Source organism: Trachypithecus francoisi, unplaced genomic scaffold (assembly GCF_009764315.1).
Source record: "Trachypithecus francoisi isolate TF-2019V2 unplaced genomic scaffold, Tfra_2.0 Lachesis_group16, whole genome shotgun sequence".
NCBI classification, from domain to species: Eukaryota; Metazoa; Chordata; class Mammalia; order Primates; family Cercopithecidae; genus Trachypithecus; species Trachypithecus francoisi.
The window spans coordinates 72,761,194-72,773,720 of NW_022681461.1; the positions used below are offsets into that span (position 1 = coordinate 72,761,194).

The 12,527-nt window shown below is 44.3% G+C and overlaps 1 protein-coding gene across 2 annotated transcripts in view; it reads left to right on the plus strand.

Moving 5' to 3' along the window:
• FKBP15 (FKBP prolyl isomerase 15) overlaps positions 1–11,421 on the plus strand; it is a 56,290-nt gene extending 44,869 nt beyond the window's left edge. For both annotated transcript variants that reach the window (XM_033237759.1, XM_033237760.1), the window contains 8 exons: positions 585–721; positions 2,340–2,495; positions 3,318–3,470; positions 5,228–5,353; positions 6,304–6,411; positions 6,980–7,701; positions 8,358–8,454; positions 10,778–11,421. In XM_033237759.1, the coding sequence (XP_033093650.1) occupies positions 585–721; positions 2,340–2,495; positions 3,318–3,470; positions 5,228–5,353; positions 6,304–6,411; positions 6,980–7,701; positions 8,358–8,454; positions 10,778–10,855 (1,577 nt within the window). In that variant the 3' untranslated portion in view covers positions 10,856–11,421. The remainder of the gene's footprint in view (positions 1–584; positions 722–2,339; positions 2,496–3,317; positions 3,471–5,227; positions 5,354–6,303; positions 6,412–6,979; positions 7,702–8,357; positions 8,455–10,777) is intronic.
• Positions 11,422–12,527: the final 1,106 nt, after the last annotated feature.

Consider the following 12,527-nt stretch of genomic DNA (forward strand, 5'->3'; position numbering starts at 1 on the left):
AAGTTGAGACTATCTTACTCAAGCAGTGAGAAAGAACCCAGACTAATACCAAACAGTGATCTGTCCAGTGTGTTAAGATGGTGGCCAAAATGGAATTGTGGGAGTGATCTGTTTCAAAGGTCATTTCTGACTGCTGGGGACATTTCTTTCCCATTTTGTATGTGGAGAAGGTGACATGTACACACAGAGATGACTTTCTATGGGATAAATATGGGTTGATGGAGGAGTCAGCTGACAGCTTGACATATCTTACTGCTGGTCAGTGAGGTGATGTTGAAAGAAGTGAGCAGAGGCTGCTTGTGTGGTAGGACTGGGAAATCAAAGCATGCAGCTTTAAAAGAGCCACTGGGGCCAGGCACAGGGGTTCATGCCTGTAATCCTAGCACTCTGGGAGGCTGAGGTGGGAGGATTGCTTGAGCCCAGGAGATGGAGGCTATAGTGAGCCATCACACCACTGCACTCCAGTCTGAGTGATGGAGCAAGACTGTCTCCAAAAAATAATTTACAAAAAGAACTGCTGGGATAACACATAGCCCACTACAGCACTGGTTCTGTAGCCAAGTCTCTCTGCTCCTGTATCCCAGAGCTCCAAGAAACCTCTGAGCAAGCACAGTCCAAATTCAAAAGTGAAAAGCAGAGCCGGAAACAACTGGAACTCAAGGTGACATCCCTGGAGGAGGAACTGACTGACCTTAGAGCTGAGAAGGAGTCCTTGGAAAAGGTAAGCTCTACAACCCAGTTGGCCAGAATTAGCTGTTTAATAAACATTTTAATTTTCCTTTTACAAATTACAATAGTATGCGCTTATTGTAACAAATACAAATAATATAGAAAAGTGTAAAATTAAAAAAAAAAATTTCCCCTCTCTAATCTCATACATTAGAGGTGACAATTATAAAGTATATGATCCTTCCAGATTGTTTTCTGTATGTAGAAAACATACATTCACACTCACACACACATACATGTATGTATACTGACAATTTTTTTTTACATCACATTTCATGCTTTTTAGGAAAATATCATGGCCTTGTACTACATAAGAAGATCTTTCTTATATTTAACTGCTGCATAGTAGCCAACTGTGAGGCTGTACCATAATTTATTTAATTATTTGGATGGATATTTATGTTTTTATTTTTTCATTATTTTAAACATTGCTTCTATGGACATTCTCATATAACTGTTTTTGCAAATTTGTTTCAGCATTCCTATAAGATGGATTGCATGAGTAAGAATCATGGGATCAAAGGGAAGGCTACATATTTGAATTTTTATAAATATTACCAGATTATCCTCAAAGAATAGTGCTTACACTTTCAGCACTATGTGAGTGAGCCCATTTACCACATTCTTCCCCATTCTACATATATCACTTTTTCTAATCTTCATTAGTCTGACAGGTGAAATATGTTATCTTGTTTTAATGTGTATTTTTATTAGTAGTAAAGCTTTCATATATTTAATACCTATTTATATTTCTTAGGTATCTCTTTTTAGTGTCCTTTATCCTATTATTAGTTTGATTTGTGAACCCTTTTAAGCATATCAATCCTTTGCCAGTCATAGACGTTGTAAATATTTTTCTAGTTTGCTGTCTTTTCACTTTATTTGTAGTATATTTTGTTGGTTAAAATTTTAATATCAGGAAAGACTAAGTGAACAAAGTGAGGACATTTCTATCTTTTTGTATGTTCTGGAATAGTTGAAATATGAAAAGAATAAACTGCTCCTGAGGCTTCAGTAATCGCATTAGTAAAGCTGTTTTGGCCCAGTGCCTTTTAAGAGGGTAAATCTTGGTCTGCAATTACATTTTTTTTCTAGGATTTTTTTCTATTTTATTTATTTATTTTTAACCAATTCCTTCTAACCTCTTGGCTGTTTTCAGTTTGTCATTACTTTAGATACTACTATAGTGACCATCCTTGTAACACACTCTTTATGACTGTGACTTATTGAATCCTTAATTACAATTTGTGGAATTTCTGGATATGTGTATTTTTAAAGCCTTTTCAGAGGATTACTATCCAAAGAGGTATATCCATTCATTTTCTTACTATCAGGGTATGAGAATATCTGATTTCCTGTACCCTCATTAAAGTTAGGATGTTCCCTAGCTCTTAATAGAGGGGTAAAGTTCTTCTTGTCTTCCTTCTCCTGTCACCATTTTCCTCACCCAGTAGCCAAGAATGTTAAATATTTAGGGGAAAATTAAACTAAAAAATGAAGTTTCCAGAAATGCAGTAAGGATCCCACAAGGTAATTAACTGCCACCGCCATCATCCCTTTTGATTCTCCATTAATAAGCTAGAGCTGATGATGGTTCTCTTGTTCCTAAGAACCTCTCGGAAAGGAAAAAGAAGTCAGCTCAAGAGCGTTCTCAGGCCGAGGAGGAGATAGATGAAATTCGCAAGTCATACCAGGAAGAATTGGACAAACTTCGACAGCTCTTGAAAAAGACTCGAGTGTCCACAGACCAAGCAGCTGCAGAACAGGTAATGGGAAACTGAAGCACTTTGGAAATAGAGGGAAGGTGTGAAGGACTCAGAGAGCAAAGCTTCTAGTTTCTTCCTTACCCTTTAGGATGACATTTCTCATAGCTGATACTCTCACTTTGGAGAAAGGTAGAAAAAGTAATCCAGATATATGCAAGAGAGCCAGGAATCGAATGGAGAATCTTCTTTCTTTTTTTAAAGCTTAGTTAATATTTAATTACATAAGTAAAAACGAAAAATAGTTTCCTTACAAAAAAACTCCAAACATGATAAGGCCAGAGCCATCAACCATCAGACACCATCCTTCAGGCACATTATCATCCTTGAAAGGAAGGGATTTATTTAGGTCATCAGGAGGGAACCAGGGATAGTGGCAGGACACAGCTGGATCTCCAGTCTGTGCAACAGCAACCTTTCTCATTATAAGTTTAAAATTTGTATGCATATGTTTGTTTAATGAGAGTTCATTGGTGCCCTCAGTTTGATCACCTCTGGGAATTTTGGTGAAAAAAAGTTTCTGAACCTATAAAATTTAGGGTTCAGACCCTGAAAAGCAATGATCACATGACCCTGCCCTCCAGGAACCTATCTAAATAGGCACACTTTTGTCTGCTTGGAGTACCTTTTGGATTCCTGACAACCAATGACATCTTAAGAAGTGCATTTACTTTAAAAGTAATGAGAGTCTTTTAAACAGTTTCCCAGTTAAATCTGGGCTGTTAGCTTATTCTTTTGCTTTTTGAAAGATGGGCTTCCCTAGGTGCAATGGAATCTCACTCCCCTGCCCCCAAGGATGATATGGTCATTACTTTCTCTTGGCAGCTGTCTTTAGTACAGGCTGAGCTACAGACCCAGTGGGAAGCAAAATGTGAACACTTGTTGGCCTCCGCCAAGGATGAGCACCTGCAGCACTACCAGGAGGTGTGCGCACAGAGAGACACCTATCAGCAGAAGCTGGTACAACTTCAGGAAAAGGTACATATTTTTCTTGAGCCAAACAGTTTAGGCAGCCCAGTTAATTTGAGGCAAGCAGGCTGTTTGAGTCCTGTCAATCCTTCTGAGCCTAAAAGTTATTAATAGCTAGAAGACAAAACCACACTTGTTTAGCTTGTCAGTTATCTTTTACATACTTATTTGGGGTGATAGGTCAGTGACCTGGAAAAAGAGAGAACAGCACTAGTGTTCTGGAACATGTTTTCCATTATTATTGGATCCTTCATTTATTAAACAAGTATTTATTGAGAGTCAGTTGTATTCCATCCACTGTGTTAAAGAAAGTGCATACAAGGAACCTGTCCCTCACGTATCTCACAGTCAAGAAAGGGAGACAAAGAAACAAAGATAGGCATTAAGTGCTATGGGACCCAGAAGAGGAAGTACCCAGGAGAGCTGGGAAGGTTTCCCAAAGGAGGTGACATTTGAGCAGAGCCAAGAAGGACAAATAGCTTTGGTAAGGCAGCAAAAGAGGCAGAATATCCTGGGCAAAGGCACTGAGATAAGATGGAGGCTGGGGTGTGGTGGGATCATCGGGCCTGAAAAAGAAAGAGATGGGACATGGCTTAGGGTCATGGTATGGAAGTCCATATTCGAGGTCAGTTTCTTTCCTTAAAGTGTCCAATTGAAAACTTTTGGCTCAGAGATCTTGGAGGCAATCTTGCAGACAAATGGGTTGCTGTTAATGCTGAATGTTTATGTCTAAATGACTAGAGTTATTACTTACCCTCCTGCTCTTTTTTCATTATATTTTTGACCTGATTAGGAACAAGGCAAGCAACCTTCTTGGGAAAGAGAAAGTGAAGTTTTGAGTTGAAATCGAGTGATGAGGAGATAGAATTCTCTGAGGCAGAGGGTCTTGGGTGGGGGCTGAGGGAGTGGACACCAACAGACCTAGGTGAGCTTAAGACTTGATGTTTAGAGATGCCGGAGAGGATGTGGAGAAATAGGAATGCTTTTACACTGTTGATGGGAGCGTAAATTAGTTCAACCATTGTGGAAGACGGTGTGGTGATTCCTCAAGGATCTAGAACTAGAATTACCATTTGACCCAGCCATCTCATTACTGGTTATATACCCAAAGGATTATAAATCATGCTACTGTAAAGACACATGCACACGTATGTTTATTGCAGCAGTATTCACAATAGCAAAGACTTAGAACCAACCCAGATGTCCATCAATGATAGACTGGATTAAGAAAATGTGGCACATATACACCATGGAATACTATGCAGCCATAAAAAAGGATGAGTTCATGTCCTTTGCAGGGACATGGATGAAGCTGGAAACCATCATTCCCAGCAAACTATCAAAAGGACAGAAAACCAAACACTGCATATTCTCACTCATAGGTGGGAATTGATCAATGAGAATACTTGGACACAGGGCGGGGAACATCACACACCAGGGCCTGTTGGAGGGTGGGGGACTGGGGGAGGGATAGCATTAGGAGATAGACCTAATATAAATGATGAGTTGATGGGTGCAGCAAACCAGCATGACACATGTATACCTATGTATCAAACCTGCACGTTGTACACGTGTACCCTAGAACTTAAAGTATAATAATAAGAGGAAAAGAATCTGAAATAAAATTGTCTTTTTATTATATGCAAAAAAAAAAAAGAGAGAGAGAGACTTGATGTTTAGGGTGATTCTCCTCCCCTTGGGTTTTCTGACCTTCACCTGGTGATCCAGGTTCCTGAGGCCACAGCCACAGTCTGTTTGTTTTGCAGTGTTTAGCCCTCCAGGCCCAAATCACAGCTCTCACTAAGCAAAATGAACAGCACGTCAAGGAACTAGAGAAGAACAAGTCCCAGATGTCTGGGGTTGAAGCTGCTGCATCTGACCCCTCGGAGAAGGTAAGCTGGTATTTCAAAGGAGAAGCAAGCCATTTATATCAAGCATTCAGAAAGAACATGGCCAGTATGTTGTGTTAGTAGCTCTTTTTCTAACTTTAGTGATGTTTTATTTGTCTGATGACTTTTAAATGAACCAGATTTGGTGTTTGCTTGTGTTTGAGATGGAGTCTCGCTTTTTCGCCAGGCTGGAGTGCAGTGGCGCAATCTTGGCTCACTGCAACCTCCGCCTCCCAGGTTCAAGCGATTCTCCTGTCGCAGCCTACTGAGTAGCTGGGACTACAGGCATGCGCCACCACACCCAGCTAATTTTTGTATTTTTAGTAGAGATGGGGTTTCACCATGTTGGCCAAGATGGTCTCGATCTCTTGACCTTGTGATCCGCCTGCCTCAGCCTCCCAGAGTGCTGGGATTACAGGCGTGAGCCACCGTGCATGGCCCAGACTTGGTTTCTTGAGTTTAAAGAGCTTACAGTCTAGTGGGGAAAACAAATACATACTTATATATTAAGTGGCAAACCCAAAAGAACCCTATCTTTCTGAGGTTTTGACAGGTATAGGAAGGGCCTCTAACCACAGGAGAGAATGGGGCTTGGGGAGTGTGCCCAGCATCCACTGGCCTCTGACCCTTAGAGCCTATGGCAGCTCCTAGTGGTGCTCACAGTGGGAGGGGGACATTAAGCAATGGTCTTTAAGCAGTCCTGGGCACACAGACCACAGCCTGCCTGCGCTTGATAGGTAACTCTCATGACTAGCCCTTCTGTCAAAATGCTGCTCATTATTTAATATCATCCTCTCCACAGTGACAGCCTTCAGTGTCTCTGCCTATGACCAGCGGTATCCCAGTGTAGAGATCTAAGATGGCTTCATTTTGGCCTTCCAAACACCTCTCTGGGATTTAATGCATCCTTTAGTGACTTGATTTTGGCAGCATGTGTTTTGATGTTCACACAGGTCAAGAAGATCATGAACCAGGTGTTCCAGTCCTTACGGAGAGAGTTTGAGCTGGAGGAATCTTACAATGGCAGGACCATTCTGGGAACCATCATGAATACGATCAAGGTACAGCCAGCCAGCTGTTGATTGTGTCATCGGAATGGGCGTTTTGTTGCTTAAGTACTTGCTAAGGGATCATGAATAAAATAATTGTTCAAGGCAGGCACAGTGGCTCATGCTTGTAATCCCAGCACTTTGGGAGGCAAAGGTGGGAGGACTGCTTGAGTCCAGGAACTCGAGACCAGGTTGGGCAACATAATGAGACTTTGTCTCTACTAAAATTAAAAAATTAGCTGGGTATGGTGGCGTGTGCCTGTAGTCCTAGCTACTTGGGAGGCTGAGGCTGGAGGATCACTTGAGCCCAGAAGTTCAAGACTACAGTGAGCCATGATTACCCCCGACTGCACTTCAGCCTGGATAACAGAGCAAGACCCTGTCTCCAAAGAAAAAAAAAATTATTCAGGACTGTTCCTCCGTAATTAGGATTCCTGGAGTGACTTGACAGATACAGTCAGCCTCTTTTAACAGGAAAGAAGCGAAGTCATTTAAACTAGATGACCAGTAGTGTTAATAAGAATTAGTAGTGGCTACTGTATTCCTTTCAGTGATCATCTCCTCCTTGGCTTTTGAACAGATGGTGACTCTTCAGCTGTTAAACCAACAGGAGCAAAAGAAGGAAGAGAGCAGCAGTGAAGAAGAAGAAGAAAAAGCAGAAGAGCAGCCATGGAGACCTTCCCAGGAGCAGTCAGCCTCAGCCAGTTCTGGGCAGCCTCAAGCACCCCTGAATAGGGAGAGGCCAGAATCCCCCATGGTGCCTTCAGAGCAGGTGGTCAAGGAAGCTGTCCTGTTGCCTCCTCAGGCCCTCACCACTTCTGAGGATGATGTACACAGAAGGAAAGGGGACTCAGAAGCAGAGGCACTCTCAGAAATAAAAGATGGTTCCCTTCCACCCGAACTGTCTTGCATCCCGTCCCACAGAGTTCTGGGGCCCCCGACTTCAATTCCACCTGAGCCCCCAGGCCCTGGAACCATGGACTCTGAGTATGAGGAGTCACTTGCTCCCAGCCCAATGGCAGCGAAGCCCAACAACCCACCAGGAAAGGTCTGTGTCAGGGAAGTAGCACCAGATGGCCCACTACAAGAAAGCTCCACGAGACTGTCCCTGACTTCAGACCCCGAGAAGGGGGACCCACTGGCCTTAGGGCCTGAAAGCCCAGGAGAGCCTCAGCCTCCACAGCTCAAGAAAGATGATGTCATTAGCTCCACCGGTCCCCACGAGGAGCTGTTGAGCACAGAGGCAGGTTCCACAGTTGCAGGAGCAGCCCTCAGACCCAGCCATCATTCCCAGCATTCCAGGTATGTTCCTCTGAGCACTGCTTCAGGGACAGGGTGGCTATCTGTGGTGAGGAGTGTCTGTTTTTTCCAGGGCTGGCAACTCATCCCTCAGACACTAATTTACTGATGTCTTCATTCATTAGTTGATGTATTAATTCAGCAACACCTACCACGTTAGAAGGCTCTGTGGTAGGCACTATGATAATGTGGTGGGCACTGCGATAGTGTGGCGGGCGCTGCGGTAGTGTGGCGGGCGCTGCGGTAGTGTGGCGGGCGCTGCAGTAGTGTGGTAGGCAAGGCAGGTTTGGTTCTTGAGTTTAAGGAGTGACAGTCAAGTGGAGAAAACAAACAAATACATACTTACATATTATAAAAGTACGGTAAGTCCTTTTAAAAAAGAAATAGGGCACTATTCTAAAGGAGTTGTTCCACTTTAGATAGGGTGGCTAGGGAAGGATTCTGAGAAGGTCACATTGAAAAGATGACTCTGGCTGTAGGTTCTGAAGGGGGCCACTGTAGGGTGTGGGAAGAGATGGTGGCAGCAGAGGTGGGAGGAATTCCTGGGCAGTCACCAATGCTGTTGAATCCTTACCCAAGGGCCGTGACCCTTGTAGGTGGTGGGCACTGTGACTTGGAGCAGGAACAGTAACATTTTCTATGACTTGATTCTCCTTCAGTCTCTCTGGGGATGAAGAGGATGAACTGTCTAAAGGGGCAGCTCTGAAAGCTCTGAGGCCCAAAGCACAGCCTGAGGAGGAGGATGAAGACGAGGTGGTAAGGAAATCCCAGGCACTGTCAAGTCCTCACACAGCCACCTGGGGGCTCTTCCTCACTGGCTCTGAGAAGAGAAATGGAGCCTGTTGGTGGCCCACTCCCTGGGCTCTGTGTGCAGGGCCCTGTGGGAGCAGGCTTGGGGCTGGGCTGGGAGGGTGCAGCTCTGTGAGCAGATTAGGGGACAGTCACATACCACTTTACTTTTGAGAAAGAATTATAGTCTCTGTCCATGCAGGAATTCGTTCCCTGAGAGCAAGAAAGCTGAGCTGCTTAGTCCCATATTGGAATGCTGAAGCCTTAGGTTTCCCCAAATCTGCTGGGATATTATTTATATTTTAGAATTGGAAAGGACTTTGAAGATCATCTTGCCTGGCATCCTTAGTCATAGATAAAGAACCTGAGGCTCAAAAGGATGATTTACCCAAAGCCACAGAGTGAGTTAATGGCAAAGCTAGGACTAACCCCCGGGCTCCTTTAAAGACCGCCTGTTCCTGAGCATTTTCCACTTAGCCTGCTTTCCTCCTGCCTTGTTTTGTTGTCACAATATCCCTGGGCACAAAATGGGTTCAGTATTAATAGCATAGCTTCATTTAACAGAGAACAAGAGTGAAGGCCAGGAGAGGAGGGCACTGATAGGGACTGAATTAGAACCCCGCTTCTCGCATCTGCAGTTCCCTACTGTGCTAGGTTACAATCGTTCTGGCTGTCCCTAAGCCATTTTGACGGCTCTGAAATGCATATAGAGAACACAGGTGGGCTTCAGGCTCAGTCCATCCAAAGGACAGAAATATGAGAGTGAATGGGGCAAATTTTGTCCCCTCATGTATCAGCCAGAGTGGATTTTGCCTTTTGCCAAAACCTTGAGCAGAGAGCTGTGATAGATCTGGACTCCAGCTTGTATGTACCAGAGCCCTTCCCTCTTGCCTGTGTTCCTTTGGGGAATGTACCAGTTCCTTCCATTAGGCTTTCTTCCCAAGAGTTAAATTTTCATTTGAGAATCCAGAATACCAATTCTGCCCTAAAACAAAAGGAAAAAAGGGGGGAAAACCCAACTGAGTATATTCTAAGTGACTGCCCTAAATATAGTTGGAAGCTTTTGATTAGCGAGTGTATTATTGGTATTAGTACCAATATTGTCAAATTAACATGTATTTCTTGGGTACTCTGAAAACGACTTCACATATGTTCTCATTTAATCTTCTACCAATCCAATGAGTTAGGTACTTTTATCCCATTTTATAGATCAGAGGGCTGAGGCTCAGGAAGATTAAATAATTTAACTAAGCTTATATAGCTAGTAAATGTGGAACCAGAACTTTAGTCAGGACGAAACAGAAGCTGTGAGCCACACTTGAAAATCCTATACTGTCAGAGTTAGAGATCACTTCATTGATGTCCGGAGAGAAGTACGAGGTCTGGTTAATTGATAGTGACATGGGAATTGCCCAGAGACTTGGGTACACATCACACTGCCTTCCCTTTTGCCTGGCCCTGTGAAGATGGATCCTGGTTGGCAGTAGCTCACCAGAGCAGACAATGCCTTAGTAGAGACTATTCGGTTCGTGCCTGTCTCTAGTGTCAATCCCTTCTAGCCGGGTAGGTCCTGTTCCCTTGCCAATCCAGAGGAGACAGGTCAGGAGCTCAAGTTGTGAAAAGAGTGGGTCTCTTATGGCCCATCAGTCCCTTTCACCCCCGCTACCTTAGCTGGGAGGAGCGAGGGTGGTGCCAGTCAGGCTAGAGGTGTGGGGGGCTGTGGCTCCGTGTTCTTCACCTCTTAGGATTCTCCAGTTGGCCAAATTGGCCAAGCCTCCACATTCAACTCTTTTTCAAATGATGGGATCACACCCAGAGCCAGTCAGGCCACTTTAGGCCACAACAACAGTGTTTTTTCGTATGTGGTTGTCTTCTTCCCAACCTCCCTACTTCCCACTTCCTCTTGCTCTCTCAGGGCTGCTTTGCTTCTGTTTCTTTCTCCTGCTCCAGTGTTTCCTCTTTGACCCTTCTTTCTTCACACAAAATATGTAAGTTACTGCATGAGAGGAAAACCTGTCAAATCAATACATGTGCTTCACAAATAAATGACGAGATCAGCCAAACAAAGTTCGTCTTTTGTCTCTGTTGAAAAGCTTGCCTCCCTTCTCTGCCTGCTTGTCTCAGCTTTATCTGAAAGCCTAGGTTTGCTGGCCTCAGAGTTGGCCCTGTCAGTACAACCTCCTTTCTGACCCAGAGCTGGGAACAGAAGTTGGATTGCTTCCACTCACAGGTGGAAAGTTGAGTGGTGCATGGACAAGTGAGGACTGACTGCTCTTTCCTGTTTTATCAGAGCATGAAGGGACGCCCACCCCCAACACCCCTTTTTGGAGATGATGATGATGACGATGACATTGACTGGCTGGGATGAAGACCCAGGAAACTGGTGCAAAGATTTCTCTGCAACCCTTCCCTAAGCATGATTTTGCACAGCCAGCCCTGGGTCTAGGTGAGCCACAGGGTGAGGTCAAGGTGAGCATTCTGGGAACAATAGTTTGGGCTCAGACAGGGGCTCGGCCACCTTCTGAGCCCCACCCCCGCCAGACCTGGTGAAGAGGATCATAACCATATTCAAAAACACTGGGTTTTCAGCAGCAAGTTGGAAGAAGGACTGGTAGGTTCCCCTCCAGCCAGTCACCTGTAAGAGTCTTGTCCTGTGCCAGACTTTTAAATCTCTTCATTAACTCTCAGACTGACCTGGGAGCCCTCCTCTACCTGAATCCAGTGCTCAACTGTGCCCCGGCAACAAGTCAAGTCACCTGGGTTGAGGTCTTCCTGGTAGAACCAAGGGAGATTACACCATCTAAATCCCGGTGCAGTTAACAGCCTGGCCTATAGTCCTGGGACATGTATCTTCTTCTCTGCCTTAAATCTGATACAAGAAGTCAATGACTATTTGAAAATAAAACTAAAATAAATGTCTGTAATGAAACTTGACTCAAGCCCTTGGAGACAAATTGAGTTTGGTTCCAAGGGCTGTCTGTGCTCCTTTATGGGAATCTAAGGGTAGGAATCTTACAGATCTGGGTCAGTTAACGTGCACAGAACGTTGTGGCATATTTACTCCCTTTGTTACCTAACCCTGGAACTTTTAGGCTTTCAAAGAAAGTCACCACTGTAGTCCTAGCCCATCCCTGGGGCATGATGGTTCTCTTGCTCCTGCAGGCTTAGTCCTGCAGTCTAGGAAGCCATGCAGAGAAGGTGGGAGGGTCCCTTCTTTCCATTGTTCATGGCACCTGAGGGATTCTTCACTTTGAGGGCAGCTTCCATTCCCTTAGAACTCATGGGACCAGGACTAATGCAAAGAAGAGTAGTGAGAAAATATTTGTGGTCATTTTCTTGATTCCAGGATCTTCCAAAGATCATGCAATCAGTCTTTTAAAAAATATAATAATTTTAATAAAAATGTTCCTTGATTTTAAATGTTTACAAGATAAGACTCAAAATTCCACTTCATCTGGCCTGGCATCATCCTTGCAGGCTTTGGATGTCTCCCAGGTACGGGCCTGGGGGCCAGTGAGAACTAATTACTTCTTTGTTGCTTAACAAAAGGTAGTGCTGTTTGGCACTTTATACAGACTGGCTTATCTCCAGCAACCACTGCAGAAGACAGTGTTATCACCATTTTATAGAGAAAACTGAGACTTAGGGAGGTAAAGTAATTTGCCCAAAGTTACATAGCTAGGAAGCCTCAGCACAAGAATTCAAATCCTGGCCATCTGATTCCGGAGCCTGGGCTATTGGCCAGCACAGCAGCATTCCCTGCCTGACTGTCACTGGTTGGGGGAAGGGGCGGTGATGCTTTTAGTAACACAGGCTTCTGGGCTCCACCTCAGATCTTCTGAAACAGAATTTCCACCATTAATGGTAAAATAGAAAGAGCATGATCTGCGTTCACATCCCTGTTCCACTGGGTGCTGTGTGGTGTTAGCCAAGTTACTTACCCTTTCAGCCTTGGCCCCCTCATCTGACTTAATGAAGAAATGGACTTGGGGTCAGGCTGCCTGGCTCTGAATCCCAGCTCTGCCACTTATTAACTAGTG